Source organism: Rhinolophus ferrumequinum, chromosome 5, assembly GCF_004115265.2.
Source record: "Rhinolophus ferrumequinum isolate MPI-CBG mRhiFer1 chromosome 5, mRhiFer1_v1.p, whole genome shotgun sequence".
Lineage (NCBI taxonomy): Eukaryota > Metazoa > Chordata > Mammalia > Chiroptera > Rhinolophidae > Rhinolophus > Rhinolophus ferrumequinum.
The window spans coordinates 74,897,939-74,915,766 of record NC_046288.1 but is presented as its reverse complement, the minus strand read 5'-3'; the positions used below and the strand labels follow the sequence as shown (position 1 = coordinate 74,915,766).

The following is a 17,828-nucleotide window of genomic DNA, read 5'->3' as shown; positions in this document are numbered from 1 at the left end:
GATTTTTCAGGATGACAGCCCCTGAATGTAAGCCCTAATGTGTCTTTTGGAGCAAAAAGTAATATAAGACCCGGCCTTATTTTGGGGGAAACACGGTAGTAGGGGTGGCTGTGCCTGGAGTGAACCAACAGCAAATCTTTGTCCAAACAGGACTAAGCTTCATCTACTCAGCTCTCCCTGAATGCTGCCACATGAAAATGTTGGTTTGCCAGAACAGAACTCCAGATTTTTTAAGCAAAGGCAGAAATCTGAATTTTTTTTTTTTAAATATGAGATATTCCCTCCTTTAAATATTGATTCACATTATATAAAAATACCATATGTGGTGAACAAAATGCCTCTAGAGGCCAAACAAGCTTGGCAACAAATCTGTCGGCATTGACTGGGACATAAAATGGAGATATTATTGACATTATTCTTATATACATATATATCAGTGAGTTTCAAAGCCTTCACATCCTATTTGATCCTTCATAGCAGTTCCAGGAAAGTCGATGCCAATTGTAACCATGAATGGAATTCAATAAATCCTTTTGGTGGAGAGCTAACCCACTTGGGAATATTTACAGCATGAAAACAAACACATAATTATTGGTTTCCAGGTGGAGTACAATCGTTATTTCATCTCAAAATGCTGATGAATCAGTGCCAACATTTTAGATACTGCCAGGCCTTAAATTATATAGCCTCAATTTGACTCAGCTCATAAAAAGATTTCAGAATATTGATTTTATGGTTCATTTTTCTTTTTGATTTTTTTTGTGGTTTTGTTTTATTTCGTGCAATGAAACAGCAGAGAACTCTCAGAAACCATAGTAAAGCTTTATGTGAACATTAAAGCGAATGTTGACATAAAATATGCTTAAAATATTTCTATATAAGTTATAGAAATCCAAGTGATTGTATCCAAATGAGGATTTACTATAAAGAGCTTATTTTGAGTTTATGTTCATTACCATTTTTTGCCTAACAAACAATAGAGCATGTCTTGTGACATTTACGAAAAGGAATAATATCACGTCGCACACTTTTCATTATGAACCAGAAGTCTACTTCTGGTGCAAGTTTCTGCTTGCAGGTCATCTAATGGAGGCATCTTTCTCGAGGTCCAGGAAAAACATAGCTTTCATTTAATTCTTGCTCTTTATTTAATGGTACAACAATCAAGAGAAGTTACTACATTATTTTTAAGTAAAAGAAAGAAGCAATACTTTCCTAACATCACATAGAGAGATGATAGATTAATTGATTAATTGATCAATTAATATGTGTCACTATATAAATATACAATCCATTAATTTTCCAACTTGGGATAGAAAAATGCTTTGGTAAAATAGAGAGAGCAACTAAATTATTTAAGTACATAGGAGAATCTAGTATTGGACACGTAATAATCATTGTAGGTAAGATGTGTGTTTAGATCTAGGCTTGGTCGATTACTAGTATATAAACTTAGAGAAGGTGCTTAATCGTTCTCTGCCTCAGAATCCGTATCTGTAAATAGTAATACAGAACCTACCCCATAAGGTCTGAGTATTAAATTCTAAACTCAGCTCTGTCCTCACTCCTCTCTCAGTTGTCTTCCTTCTCATATACCTTTTAGCAATACAGGAAAATATTTCTGGTATATCTGTAGTATAGCAGAGGAGTGGAGAGTGTACCCTCTATCCTAAAAATTAGCATTAGAAGTAGATTGTTTACAGTTTCTATGGAGGGCAATTTGAAACTATCTGTCAACATTGCAAATACATTTACTCTCTGACCTATGAAATCCCACTTCTGGGACTTGATCCTACAGATATACCTACAGACATAGAAATGACATGAGCACAAAGTAATTCACTATGGCATTGGTTGTAAAAACAAAAGTTAGGAAACAACCCAAGTTTCTATCTAAATAAGCTGTGCTACATCCACACAGTGGAATGGACTGTTAAAAACAAGGTAAGGAAGGGAGGGAGGGAGGTTACGTGGAAGTTCTCTATGTATGACATGGAAAGATTTCCAAGGTATATTGCTCGGTTCAAAAGAAAAAACTGGTAACGCAGAACAGTGTCAAAGGTGGGTAAATAAATGTATGTATTTTTATTTCCATAAAGACAAACTAGGGATACAGAGGAAAGAATGAGGTGGAAACAAGACTAGTATATGAATACCATTTTATATGTTTTGATTCTTGAGCCATTTGGATGTCTTTATCACTCAAACAAAAATTGAAGTAATAAACAAGATCAGGTACTCCAAAGCCCATCTGCTTTGATTCAAGTCCCAGCTCTGCTATCTATTAACTGTGTGTCTTCAACTAATTGAACAAGTTCTCTGGGCCTCACCTGGTAAATGGGTTAATAAAACATAGTTCCATCTTTGTGGGACTGTGGTAAGAATTTTACAATTTGATACATGTAAAATATTTGGAACAATATATGCCAATAAGTAAACAACGGTAGCTATTGGGATTATATATTCAGAATTCCCAAACTGAGTTCATTTCCTTTGTTTCACCCAAATGTGTGTCCCTGTTACGTTCCTCATTTCATTGAGAGGCATCACCATCTTCTTGAGCATCACAGACCCCTATGATGGGAGTTGCTCTTAATCTTTTTCTTTCCTTCACATTCAAGTTGAAATTTGTCCCATGCCTTAACTCTGCTCCTACTAATTTTCTGGCATTTATCAAATCCTTGGGACCTTGCTCAGGCCTTACGTACTAGAATGTGAACTCTGACAAAAGATATCCCTTCTCTATCATTATAGCAAAATCTGTCAATAACACTGCCACCGTCAGCTTTCCCGTGTAAGGCTTGCTTCAAATTTTCAAATCTTGATGTGTATCTACTTTACACATCATTATTTATTTTTAATTAAAGTTTATTGGTGTGACAACTGTTAGAAAAGTTACATAGATTTCAGGTGTACAATTCTGTATTACATCATCTATAAATCACATTGTGTGTTCACCACCCAGAGTCACTTCTCCTTCCATCACCATATATTTGATCCCCTTTACCCTCATCTACCACACCCCTGTCCCCTTACCCTCTGGTTAAAAGTACACTACACTAATGTTTTAAAAGGAAGTAGTTTTACTTATTCTTAGAGACTTTGTTCAGTTTAATTCAGTTTAACTGCATGATTTTATGTTCTATATGATTGACTTTGGTAAACTTTGTTTTCCAAATTATGCATTATCTAATGTGCTATTGGAACATCACATACAGGAATAATGTAGTATGTCAGGTACATCTTTTCAGTTGTCTGGTTAGTTTTCAACATTGATGGAAATGGATTTAACTTTAGTAAAATTAAATCTGGTAAAATTAGGGGAAAATAATCACACATTAAGTTATTGTTTCCTTAGGATATTTTTTGGTTTAAAAAGTTTCACTTTAGATGTCAATTATTGTTTCAAATGGATCTCTATGGGAACCATTATCTCCCAGAATTATGTCTAGAAGGAGTAGTTAACATAGCTTTAAGTGTGTTTAAGAAAACCCAGGATGTAGTCATGATTCCCTTTTCAGTAGAACTAAAGTGGCATGCCCATTTTCTCCTTTTGTTTTTCACACCTGACAGGACATTGTGATTTCTTGTAGACACGCTTCCTGATAACGGGGCCAGACCCCCAGGCAGTGGGGTGGAGCGTTGTCTCCAAATAGCATGCGTCACAGTCGCCTGAACGGTCTGTTAGAACGCCGAGCACTGGGCTCCACCTCTAGCTTCTGGGATTCAGATCTCAGCTGAGCCCCCACATTTTTATGTCTGCACATTCCAAGGTGACGCTCTGGTCCAGGGACCACAATTTCAGAACCACTTTTATAAAAGGACTATATTTGAGCTGTGCTCGGAGAGCTCTTGGTGGGCATCTCTTCTCATATCCAAGTTCCCTGACAGCCTACTGATGTTGCCCTTGAAACCAGCCCTGTTGGGAGTATTTCCACCCCAGAAATCAGTAAAATCCCAGGCTCTTTATCTATCTCAGAGAGGCAGTTGTTGAACATCTGCCAGCACCCTGCTGTGTAGGGGTCTAATCAGCAGAGACGGCTGACACAAGCTACCTAACAAGTGAATGAACGTAGAGTGTCATACATGTGCCTAATCATTACAGAGCTTAGAGAATAGGGTAAACAGGGATGGTGCAAAAGTGGAATGAATGAATGAATGAATGAATGAATGACATCAGCAGTAATCCCTCACACAGGAATGGAGTAACACATTTTTTTTCCTCAAGCAGGCTGATAACTGATTGTCCTTCAAAGTGACTTTCTTTTCATGTAGAGAGTAGTTAGAAGCTTTTTAAAGAAATATTCATAAAAATGGTAGAGTTCTTTCTTTAGATTCAAATTAATGAAATTTTTCAAACCAGACAGCTTCTTTGGAAATATAGTCAATTACTATTAAAAAATTAGGACATCTTGGGGTGGCCGGTTAGCTCTGTTGGTTGGAGTGTGGTGCTAGTAGCACCGAGGGTGCCAGTTCGATCCCTCCATAGGCCATTGTGAACTGTACCCTCCTTAAAAAAAAAATAAAAGTAAAAAAATAAAAACTAGGACATAGGATGAACATCTTACAAATGTACAGCATTGTACCATGCTTTACAGTTTCAGTATTTAGGGGACCTCTGTACCTTCAGGGGACTTTCTTGTGCTGATTGTAAGGCTTGCTTCACTACTGAGCGTCTGGGTAAATCGTCTTACAGGCTTATATTTAATAGTAATAATAATGATAATGATAATAATAATAGAATTGGGTCTCACTGGAGAAACAGACAATAGACAGAATCTATATGGCCTCCTCATTTCCAAGATGAACACTCAGCTGTTCCTGATATGTACGGGAAGGCACCACTATTTACCAGCTTACAATCCTGAGCAAGTCACTTCATCTCTTTGTGCTTACATTTCCTCATCTGAGCCATTGAAGTTCTGTGTCTGGGAGAATTGGCAGTAAGGAATGTAAAGCACTTTGTACAGTGCTAGGCACAGAGGAGCTCACAGGGATCGGTAGTGCTGGTAGATAAGCGATACTCTCCACACTCAGATATCCGACACTGAAGAATAAGTACCCACATGCAAATATTATGATCTTACATGTGACTCTTACTGTGTGTTCAAATGTGGAAGGCTATTTCTATTATAGTGCATTTTTATTTAAATTAGATAATTGGCTTCCAAAGTACTGATTAAAATGTAACTTTACTCGATAAGCTAACTGCTTTATAAAATGTCCTTGTGAAAACTCTTATGCAGATAAATACCTTCCCATTTCATGGAATTTTTTTTTTTTTTTTTTTTACCCATCCCACTCAACAGTTGAAGTATCTTCAGACCAGAGATACCAAAATGAGCTGACCAGTTGAATTTGTCTGGTTCTAGATTCCTATTCCGTCATGCAGAATACACCAACAGATACTTTAAAATGTTAAGGCAAAAAGCTGGAGCTTACATAAGCAAAATGTACTATTGATCTTTATTAAATTACTGAAATACCTTAAGATTGGTGGTTGAGATAGAAATATAAAAATGTCATTGTGAATGTGACACTTCAAATAAGAAAATCCAAGGCAAGTTAGAGCCCTTCTCCTAGGCCCCAAGTTTTTAAACTCTTTTTCTGTAGCAAACCACAAGACATAGTTGAGTAACTGCTTTGTTTTCATACATCCATTTAGAAATTCAAGAAAATAAAGTCTCAGGTAATAGATGAGAGCAGTAACATTAAATTATATAATAGTGGTAATAAATGCAATTTATGTTTCCAGTGGAAAGGCTCAATGTTAAGTGGTTCACTTGTGACTTTTGTGAGTCATCAAATATATGGATATTTCACCCTAGGGAGTGGTGAAAGCAAGTTTATCAATACTTATCAGAACCCAAAAGGATGTTATGTCTTTCAAGTTGATTGGTAGGAGATGACTGTGATAGACTGTAAAATCGATGATGGCTCAGTTTTATCATCTAACAACTGGTGTGTTGGTCCCTGCTTTTATTTTAAAAGGGTGTGTAGACAAAGCATTCCCCAGTTTATCTCATGCTTTACAAGACAGACGGCATAAAACACCAATTTAGAATACTCTTATCTCTCACATAATCTCTTCAGGCCCCTTACACACAATATCATTTTAAAAAACAAAGAACCTAAAAACATTAATTTCACAATACTTACCTGTTAAAAGGCCAGGATGAGACTTCACTTTATTCTAGGGAAATATAAATGGAATGAAGCCCAGTGGTAACTCTGGTCAAAACCCGGAATGATCAGATTCGACACTAACCACTTTTGGGCAGAGACAAACCTAGTCAGTCTGGATATCACTTATAATTGGGAAAATAGAACCCAAATCCAAGTTGCATATCTGTGTACTCCAGATGAATTCTCATAACCTTCAAACTCTCATGATACTACATATTTTTTTTTTTTACAATTCCTTAATTTTCATTAAATGTATCTATCAAGTTGTGCCGCCATCATACAAGGTTATTTTCTGTAGAACTTTATTCCTGGGCTATTTAGGAGGGAAATCACTTATTAAAGGCTGATTAGCGATGAGAACACTTGTTGATTGTATAGTACTAGGTACTCCTCAGGTGTTTTATTGTAAAAATGATGCATAATAATTAAAAGCACATACTCTAGAACCAGTTAGCCTGGCTTCAAAGCTGTTTAGACACTGGCTCTGCCACCTTGAGTACCCTACTGCCCAATTCTTAGGGTTGTTATGGGTCTTTAAATGAGTTATTAATAGTAATACATGTAAAGTTCTTAGAACAGTACCTGGCTCATATAGTATGTGCTATATAATTCTTTGGTCATATCATTCACATTTCCCTGATGAGGAAAATAAGGCAGAGAAAAACTACCTGAAATCACTAATCTAATGTCATACATCTAATGAGACCTAAGCTAGCTGAAAAAGATTTATCTCCCAGTATTATCCTTCAGGATATGCCACTGAAAAACATCTAAATTTTTAAATAAAATGCATCCTTTAGATGTCCTGCCTGAAGAATGCTTGAAGCCTCTTGTCTATTCTGTAACTGAAATCCAGTTAGTATTACACAAAAAAAACACAAAAACTAAAAAACTATATGTCATTCTTTGTACATCTCCCTTATATTCTAATTATTTAACATGTATTTGTTGAGCATCTACTATTTACCAAACACTCTACTGGATACATTAAGGAGCAGGGAAATAAGTACTACATGGCTCCTGCTTTAAAGAATCTTACTCAGTTGTACTGTATCAAATACCATCAGCAACGATGACATGCCTGGATTGATTGTCTAAGACCAGCGTGAGACCAAGAACGCATTCCCCAGTACATAAGTGTTTTTTCTTTGCAATTATAAAGGAAAAGGGGGCCTTTATTAATGTTTATTACTTATTTAAGGTCATGCTCATAGAACATTCCCATAAAACCAGTTAGTTGTTTATGATCACAAAGAAAAAGCAATTGACCACTACCTTTTTCATGTATATCTTTAATTGAATGTTTTACGTAAAACTTTTAGTAATTTAAACGAGATATGCCCCCAAAGAAGTTATTATATTTCCGCCAGTCATTAGTATTATCTTACAATAATTAAAAATAAAACTGGACAAATTTCTTCCCGAAAAAGATTCTGAAATAGTACTGGATTATTTATGTAGTGGTAGTCGTGGTGGTGGTGGTGGTGGTGGTGGTGGTGGTGGTGGTGGAGGTGACAATGATGGTGATACTAATATCTAACTTTGCACCTTTCCATATGCTGGATGCTTTGCTCTGCGTTTAAAAAAAATCATTTCATATAGACCTCAAATTAATCATGAGAAGGATAGCTATTTATTAGTATTTACTGAAGAGAAAACGGAAGTTTATTAGCAATTAAGTAACTTATCTGAAGTCAAACGTTTAATAAATGCAAGACCAGGATTCAAATCCAAGCTCCTCTGACACCAAAATCTGTATGCTTAACCAGTATTTGATATGACTATTCAACATATCACCTTAGAAAACAGTCATATTTAAGGTCACTAACAGTTACTATGCAACTTAGAGAGTGATTTCCTTGTATATTGTTCTTTCTGTTGATTTTAATGGTATCAATATTGGGATAATTAAATGTATAGAAGGCAGAAATATTGATCGGCATATCTAACATTGATTTTAAAAAAAAATGATATTTGAGGCAGGTTAGCGAAGATCCCTACACATGTGGGCTCTTCTAACCACTTAAAACAAGAGAACTTCAAATGTTTTCACAGTTCTGCAGAATACTGTATATTGTTCTCAAATCGCAAAACCTTTCTATTCTATGTAGGCAAAAAATGGAATGAGATTAGACTTTTGTGGTGAGAACCATGCAGAAAAGTCAATACATTTTTCTGTTATTTTCCAGGCTTGACCTATCTGCAAATTTAAATATCAGCATCTGGAAATTTAAGCAAATACCTTGTGTAAAAAATATTAGGTATTCACAATCGCTCTATCGTGTGCTCTCATGTTTCCATTTTCTATCCTTTTTTGCAATCTTTGCAGTCAATATACTAGTATTTTATCTCTTTAATATTCACTTTTTACTTTTGGCCCCAACTTGCGTTATGCCATATTTTGCCTCTATAGTAACAGGTGAGCATATTCCTGACACTTAACTGTGTCTGATCCTGTTTTCTTCATTAGTCCTGTTTCACTGGTCCTGTTTGCATCTTCACCTGTCGAAACACTCCTGTTAGATTTACAACCACACTCTAAAACCGTATAGCACCTACTTACTAATTGTACCTAACTTCGTCTTATTTTATGTCCTCATTTTTCATTTACTTCAGTTTCTTAATCTTCTTGTTTTTATCCATTTTATGAATTTCCATAAGCTCCCTACATTTTTTTTTTTTTAGACTAATTGTTAGACCTGGTCCTATAAAGTTATAAAAGAGAAGCTGAAGAACCACTGCCATCACTAGACTCCCTGGATATGACTACGTTAAGCTTTCTATTTAATCTGTTATTCCCAGCCCTCCATTGAACACGGACTTCTTCGCTGTAACATCATTTGATGGGTGGTCCTCTGAAAAACTCAAGAGTATAGTATTACTCTTGAATTTATATGGTGGTAGTTAAGTATATAATTCAAGAGTATAGTATAAGAGTATATTATTAATCAACAAATTTTAAAAGGGCGATTCTACCAAGTTGGTTCTTACCATATTTGTATGTATGTTTGATTCTGATAAGTCTTAATGTGTCGTGTTGAAGAGAGCAGAAGCAAGTGATCTATAAACACTCATGTCCATGGAAGACAGTTGGCATAGGTGTAGGTTCCTTTTCTTCTAAATACATTTTGGAGTAATAGTATCTCAGTAAATGGAACTCTGTGGCATTTAAAAGCAAGTACATCAAGCATATTCTGTAATATGTATGTGCTGGGAGTATATGACTGGATAATGATCAAATGCACTCATTTCCTGTTCTCCCAATGGAAGAATAAGCTTATTTTGTATCTGTTGCTAAGATACAATTTAAGGAAATTGTATCTCCTTAAAATATCTTTTATTTTTAAATCAACTACTGGTTTTTGTTTTTACTTTTGTTAGATAGTTGCATATTTTCCCTAGAAAGGCTAATTGGAGTTGATATTATAATTTCTTTTCTTTAATAAAAAGAAAATAGAAGCATCACCTAAGTTTTTCGTTTGTTTGTTTGTTTGTAGCGTGGAGACGATCAATGATGGAAACTTTCACATTGTGGAACTACTTGCCCTGGATCAGAGTCTCTCCCTCTCTGTGGATGGAGGGAGCCCCAAAATCATCACCAACTTGTCAAAGCAGTCCACTCTGAATTTTGACTCGCCACTCTACGTAGGCGGTAAGCTCTCTTCCAAATCCTGTGGGTTCCTAGACTAATTCTGAAGTTGCTCGTGCCTGACAGCGTGGCAACTGACCAGTAGTGACCAGTCATTGAAAGACGGATGACTAGGAGAGTAAAGAAAAAGCCCTAGATGAGTGGTAAGGGACCATTTTGTAATCCCAGCTCTGGTTTTAACTAAATGTGTGGTTGGCGCAGAGAAGGACATTAGTATTTTTTTGTGTGGCTATCACATGCCAGGTGATTTACATATCATGTAATTTCATCTTATTATTTGATCTGGTTAGAAAGCTGGTGAGCAGTCAAATCAGACAATGAAGAAAATGACAAACACTGTGAAGTTACATGACCCCACCCCAACTCCCTTGAGGAGGCAAGCACTACCAGCCTCCATCTAATGTCACCTTGCTGGAATGTCTGGGCTACCATTTGATACTGTGTTTCCCCGAAAATAAGACCTAGCCGGACCATCAGCTCTAATGCGTCTTTTGGACCAAAAATGTATAAGACCTAGTCTTATATTATATTATATTATATTTATTATATAAGACCCCCTATTATATTTATTATATTATATTATATTATATTATATTATATTATATTATATTATATTATATTATATTATATTATATTATATTATTATACCTGGTCTTATATAAGACCGGGTCTTATGTTATATTAAAATAATACCGGGTCTTATATTAATTTTTGCTCCAAAAGATGCATTAGAGCTGATGGTCTGGCTAGGTTTATTTTCGGGGAAACACAGTAACTCATGTAGATGACAGTATAATTATTAATGAACTTGAATGAATGAATGAATGAGCAAACTAAGTGTACAAACTGTATTTTTGTTTAGCTGTAACCTTAATGTTTATGAACAAGAGAGAGGTCTGGGAAGGTGGGTTAGGGCTTGAAGTGATAAAGATTCTGGAGTTTATTTTCATGCAAGAAGTCAGATGAGTAAATAAATGAGGAAGGAAGTGTGCGCAAAATTCTGAAGTAGCCCAGAGGAGAGGGCTTATACCTTTGCCCATTTCTGGAGAAGTCAATATAAACTGGAGACAGAGAATTTCAAATTTAGGCAAAGGAGCAATAAAGCATGTGATGTCGTATTGAGTGGCAGTGAACCAAATCACATTGAATCAAGTTGAATTGACCTATAAAATTCACTAATTTTACAGATAAATTAGCTAAAGCATTTGAACACGTCAATGTAACTCATTTCTTCACCGTCACAGGTATTTTCATGAAATTCATGTCATTCCCTTGAAAATAGTAATCTTTGGCTGCTACATGATTTTCTTAAGTCCTCAAAGCCTTCCCTGACGGCACTTTTTGGAATTGTCCTGAATATCCAGAGCACTTCTGTTTTTAATAATTTCTGCTGTAGTAAACTCGTAACTTATTGATAGAGTTTAATTGTTGTCAGCAATAGTTAACTCTTTGGTTCAATTCTGTAAATATTTATTGAACACCTCCCTTATGCTGAGAACTAAGTTAATAGATGCATGAAGGATATGCAGTTGAAAAAAATTACCTATCTTCTGTGCCCAGGGGAGTGGGGAAGGCAGACGTGCTTTCCAGTAATCAAATGCACCACATGTTAGGTCTGTGCAGCAAGTTGACTGACCTAAATGCTTCATAGAAATCAGAAGTATGAGATTCCTTAAAAGGCAAAAGCCTTCCATTCTTTCTGTGCGACAGTTAACAGCCGTTGCTTTGAGATGGGTGAAGCAAGGCGTGGGTTTACTTGTGGTCCGAGAGAAATTCTCTTTACTAAGCACATACTATGTGCTCAACACAAATACTTCTTTTACAATCGTAATCCTCAGAGACTTTAGGAAGTAGGTGTGATTTTTTTGTTTAACAGTCCTAATGGGACAGTGTCAGGGACTTCACAAAACCTGTCCAAGTTCACAGAGCTATGAAGTGATAGCCACCTTATTTGAGTCCAGGTCTATCTGACCCCAGAGCCACCTGCATTGCCATTTACTTCTTAACATAGAGTAGAAAGAGAAGCAATCTAAGTTTTGTGGCTTTTTGTTGATGTCTGGATTTGTCCTTCACTTGATTTCATTATGCTTTCAGTAGAAACTATTTTATTAAATCGTTTGAAACCCCTTCAGAATGCAGTGAAAAAGGACCCTTTCCTTCCAACTCAGAGAGCAGTCTCAAGGATAATTCAGATTGCAGAGCTACAGAGCAATTGTAAGACCATTGCCCTGAATTCTATCTAACAACGGCAGGAGAACCTGAGTAAGCAAAGGAGAGCGAGGTAAACTAGCTCTCCTTTTTCTCCAAGTTTGAAAACAGGGACGCTCCGCAAGGAGGACACAGAAGGTAATGCATCCAGGCCTTAAGCCCCTTGAAGTATTCTGTAGCAAAGCAGGGAAGTAGCTTCGCCTACCCTTTGGTTATCAACTACCTATGATATAGACTTTACTAAATGCAAAACAACCTAATCCTTATGCTTTTCTGTGTAATATTCAAACCAGAACATGTAGTATTAGCTAATGGGATTTAAACAAAAAAGTTGTTTCTATGTCTTGGCTACCAGGAATAATGGTATATAATAATACCAGGAATAATGCTGCAAGGAACATAGGGGTACATGTACCTTTACAAATAAATGTTTTCAAATTTTTCAGGTGGATACCTAGAAGAGGGATTTCTAGGTCATATGGTAACTCTATTCTTAATGTTTTGAGGAACCTCCATACTGTTTTCCGTAGTGGCTGTACCAACTTACATTCCCACCACCAGTGTATGAGGGTTCCTTTTTCTCCACAGCCTCTCCAACACTTGTTAGTATTTGTAACGTTATCAACAGCCATTCCAATAGGTATGAGGGGGTATCTCTTTGTGGTTTTGGTTTGCATTTCCCTCATAGCTAGTGATGTTGAGCATTTTTTCATATATCTGTTGACCGTTTGTATGTCTTCTTGGAGAAGTGTCTGTTCAGGTCCTCTGTACATTTTTTAATTGGATTGTTTTGTTTTTGTTTTTGTGGTTTGCTTATTTTTTGCTGTTGAGTTGTATGAGTTCTTCATATATTTTGGATATTAGCCCTTTATCGGAGGTGTTATTTGCAAATATCTTCTCCCATTTGGTTGGTTGCCTCTTTATTTTGTTGATGGTTTCTTTTGCTTTTTAATTAGATGTAGTCCCATTCATTTCTTTTTGCTTTTACTTCCCTTGCCTGTAAGGTCAAATTCATAAAGTCCTCTCTAAGACCAAAGTCCATAAGTTCACTACCAAGTTTTCCTTCTGTGTATTTTATTGTTTCAGGTCTTACATTTAGCAATTTTATCCATTTTGAGTTAATTTTTGGGTATGGTGACATACAGCAGTTTCATTCTTTTGCATGTGGCTTTCCAATTCTCCCAGCACCATTTATTGAAGAGTCTTTCTTTTCTCCATTGGTTGTGGCTCCTTTGTCGAAAATTATTTGCCCATATATATGTTGGTTTATTTCTGGGTTCTCAGTTCTGTTGCATTGGTCTGCGTATCTGTTTTTTGGCCAATACCATGCTGTTTTGATTTTTGTCACTTTTTAGTATAAATTGAAGACAAGAGGTGTGATACCTTTGATGGATGATTGGATACAGAAGATGTGGTACATGTACACAATGGAATACTGCTTAGCCATAAGAAAAGATGAAACACTGTCGTTTGCGACACAATGGTTAGACTTTAAGAATATCATGCTAAGTTAAATAACTTAGAAAAAGTAAAGAAGCATATGATTTCACCCATATGTGGGATATAAAACAGAAAGTAACAACAACAACAAAAAAAACCCAGACGCCACAGTGTGGTGGTTACCAGAGCGTAAGGGAAGTGGGGGGGTGGTAGAAGATGGTAAAGGATGTCAAATATATGGTGACGGGGTCAAATATAAGGAGAATTGACTTTGGGAGACGAACATATAATGCATTACTCATACATAGATGACTTATTAGGTTGGTGCAAAAATAATTGCGGTTTAAAAGGTTAAAAATAATTGCAAAAACCAAAGTTACTTTTGCAGCAACCTATTATTATCGAATTGTACACTTGAAACTTATACAATCTTATTAACCAATGTCACACCAATAAATTTGATATTTTTCTTTTAGAAAGTTAAGACCTGCACATAAAGACCCCTACGCGTGTCACAAATGCCCCCATTCCACACAGGACCTCAGCTTTGACACTTGGTCCCTTTATTGTCATTGAGCTCATTAAGGTTTTTCTATAATTAGCTATTGATTGATAGATTGATTGAATTCTGGCTCTGGCTCATAGTATAGAAGAAAGACTAAAAGAAAAAAACAAAAACAAAAAATACCAGGGATCTACTTCTGCTTATTAATTAAGACCTAATTATCTAGTCAGAAATGTGCCAAGCACGTGGAAAGATTGACTGAGAATAGTTCTTGATTGTATGATATCCTATTAAAGTAAATATGTGTGTGATGTATCGGTATTTTCATTCACAAAGTACTATAATCCAAATCGGACCTTTTACAATTGTTAGCTTTGGGAATAAAAGAAACACATTCCCTCACTATTTCTCCTTGGTGTGGAATATCACCGGTCTGCATTTAGTCTTGACACGTGCATATATATGTGCTGTACTCGCTTTAAAATATTTTTGGAAGACGTTCTTTTTTAACTTCCGAAGAAGGGACCATAAATAGTGGAAATTCAAGTCCATACATTTGTGATGGATGCATAAGATTAAATTAGAGGAACTTATCCCAGAGCGAGGAATTTCCTGTCACTAGTCCTCTCCTGGAAATGGCACATTTCATCTTTATGACTCCATTCTACAAAGAGCCCAGTTTCCAAGTTCCGGTGGACACAGACCAAAAGCCTGCACTCCTAAAACTTCAACCCCGAGAAGCCTAATTCAGAAACTGTCGAGGTGCGACCATGGACCATCAGCGTCACAGTCACCTGAGATGCATGTTATCACTTAGATTTCTGCACACCATTCCTTCCTCCCGGTCAGAATCTCAGGGTGGGGACTGGGGGGCTGCCTTCGGAATACCCATTTCTGATGGTTCTTATGTGAACCAGCTTGGAAGCAACTGTTCTGGTCCATCCACTGACATTGGAACTGGGAAAGCCAAGCCCAAGTTCACACAGAACCAACAATACAGTCTTTGACCTCTAGCCTAGTGGTTTCGTGCAGCCAGCTTGCTGACTTTGGTGCCGACGGGAACGCAAGCGGGGCTCCTTTGAATGGGAAAGATGATGACGCTGAGAGGCAGGGCCCAAAGAGAGCTGAGGTTCCTGGTCCTTCGCACCATTGAACCCCCGGAGAATGAGAGCCGGGCTGTCCCCAGCCTAGACCCTCCAGCCAGAAGCTCAGAGTCCATGTACAGCGAGGTCACAGCACTGGAGAGGGCAGTCAGCTGCTCCGAGCGCCTCCTCCTCCCTCTGCTTCTCCCTCTGTGACCTGGACGGTTGCCTTGTGTGGGATCCTATCCAGCAACTATTTCAGGGTCTGGCTTAGGCCATGGAAAGATTCCTCAGTTTTTCCAAAAGAGGGTTACTAGACGACTGTCACTAGTGGAATGTGTGTATCCAAAGATTGCAAATTCTGTTTTTGGAGGAATTTCTTTTATAGTCCCGATTTCTTAGAATATGAAGGCTTCACTCTCAATTAGCAAGGAAAAAAAAATGATGTGAATGAGGTGCTGTCCTGATAGGAAGCCTGGGTGAGTGTTTCAGGGACTGACATCCACGACTGAACGTGGGACGTTGTCAGTGGTGAGCTGGATTAGGTGCTAGCTTAGAATTTGGCAGGGCTGGGGTGACTGGTCACTGTGAACCCCCGCTCTCACCCTTTGAATCTTGATGGACTGAACCGAGACTCTAGAGATTGCAGAGGCTCCTTTCTCTGCCTAATTCAAACTCAGTCTTACTGGGTGATATTGACTATCCCGCCAAGCTCCGTGGGCACTGGACCCTTCAGCATGAAGGGGCAAGATTGGTCAGGGGGTAGATTACTAACCCTGCTTCACGCAGACTCCAGACTTCCAGGGGAGTGTGTCCAGTTGGGGGCAAGTGGCTGTGCAGAGAGGAGGGAACACTAACCCTTCGCCCGCCCCAATCTTGCCTTTAGGTACAGTAGCTCTGCTTTTTAGGTTTTATATATTTATGTCTCCATGTAGGTTTGGTTCGAAACAAATATTAAAAATTAAAGATTGACCATCAGTGAACTAGGTTCTTTATTCTAGTTGTTCATGAGAATTGCCCGGAGCATCTTCTGAAAAACCAACACAGAGAAACACACGTCTCTCCTCCCTTCCCCACCCTGCCCGGCAATCAGATCAGGAGGTCTGAGCTGAGGTCCCAAGCATCAGTATTTCTTCAGAGATCCCATGTGATTCTCATGTGCATCCAGGTGGAGACCCATAGGACTGGATGCTCTCGATATCCGTTTCTCTGAAAGAAGTATCCCACAGACTGCCTCCCTGCTCAAAGAGCTGAGGGTCTGGGTGGTCAATAGCTGAGGAGCCCCCAAAGAGCCTGACCCCTGACCTCCTGTCCCTCCCCAGGCATGCCCGGGAAAAACAGTGTAGCTGCAGCTCTGCGCCAGGCCCCCGGGCACAACGGCACCAGCTTCCATGGCTGCATCCGGAACCTGTACATCAACAGTGAGCTGCAGGACTTCCGCAAGGTACCCATGCAGACTGGCATCCTGCCCGGCTGTGAGCCATGCCACAAGAAGGTGTGTGCCCATGGCACGTGCCAGGCCAGCCGTCAGTCAGGCTTCACCTGCGAGTGCGAGGAAGGATGGACGGGGCCCCTCTGTGACCAGAGGACCAATGACCCCTGTCTTGGAAATAAGTAAGTTTGGACTACTTCATAGTTAAACATACATCCCCTCACTCTCAAAGCAAACCCTAAGAAAGGAAGGAAGGAGTGGAGGGAGGGAAGAGACAACGTCAGCCCGTTAGTACTGTCTTATATTCCTTCCATCATCCTCCCTCCGGCCTTCTCCTGTCTGCTCACACATTTTCTTTCCTGCGTTGCTCGTCTCTGTAGGTGTGTACATGGCACCTGCTTGCCCATCAATGCCTTCTCCTACAGCTGTAAGTGCCTGGAGGGCCATGGGGGCGTCCTCTGCGATGAAGAGGAGGATCTGTTTAACCCCTGCCAGGCCATCAAGTGTAAGCACGGGAGATGCAGGCTCTCGGGACTGGGGCAGCCCTACTGTGAATGCAGCAGTGGATACACTGGGGACAGCTGTGATCGAGGTAAGCCAACCCAGGCGGGCACCAGCCCCTCTTGCAAAAGCAAGAGGGAGCTCCATCTTGGAAGAGAGAGAAAGAGAGAGCAACAGAAAGAGGGGAGTGACACGTGGCATGCCAAGTCTTTGCAAGACTTGGAGTTGCTGCTAGCGTTCTATTTCCCTGTGGTATTAAGGTACCAGATGTGAAATGTCCTAAGCCTCCCCTGCAGGATTTTACACGGCTTTCAGATGTCTCCTCGCAACGAGATTTGCTGTGAAAATCCTCCTCCTTACCTTACATAGAAGCACATTTACTTTACTCCCTTCTTACTTTTACCTGCTATTCTCATCCAAATATATTATTAATTCGTCTTCTGGCACCGAGCAGAGGGAGCTAATGATTCTGCTCTAGTTTTAGGATAAAATCACCTGTGACCTTAGAATCAAACTGATTTATCCCAGCAAATTGTGCAGGTGAGAGGGATGGAAAGGGGCTGACTTGTTAGCCCACCTTTCTCCTCCTGTGTGTGCGTGATCAGGACGCCCCTTGCTCCAGCTGGCGTGGATTGCGTTGAGTGTATCAGAGGGATGAGACAAGGGGAATATGCCCATGGAAGCTTTAAGCAGGTGTCTCTTTTTGAACTAGTTCATACTGGGGTAATTTATGAAGCTAGTGGAGCTTTCCTTGTATTAAGTAACAGACTGAATGATATTAAACTTCAGATCTAATAAATTAAATTGCATCCTCTCTGAAGCTGC

General features: G+C 38.6%; 1 protein-coding gene across 5 annotated transcripts in view; it reads left to right on the top strand.

Annotated features, from left to right (window-relative positions):
• The window catches only part of SLIT2 (slit guidance ligand 2), a 338,185-nt gene that overhangs the window by 318,236 nt on the left and 2,121 nt on the right, over nucleotides 1–17,828 (top strand). For all 5 annotated transcript variants that reach the window (XM_033106302.1, XM_033106300.1, XM_033106301.1 and 2 more), the window contains 3 exons: nucleotides 9,684–9,838; nucleotides 16,393–16,684; nucleotides 16,883–17,094. In XM_033106302.1, coding sequence (XP_032962193.1) covers nucleotides 9,684–9,838; nucleotides 16,393–16,684; nucleotides 16,883–17,094 — 659 coding nt within the window. The remainder of the gene's footprint in view (nucleotides 1–9,683; nucleotides 9,839–16,392; nucleotides 16,685–16,882; nucleotides 17,095–17,828) is intronic.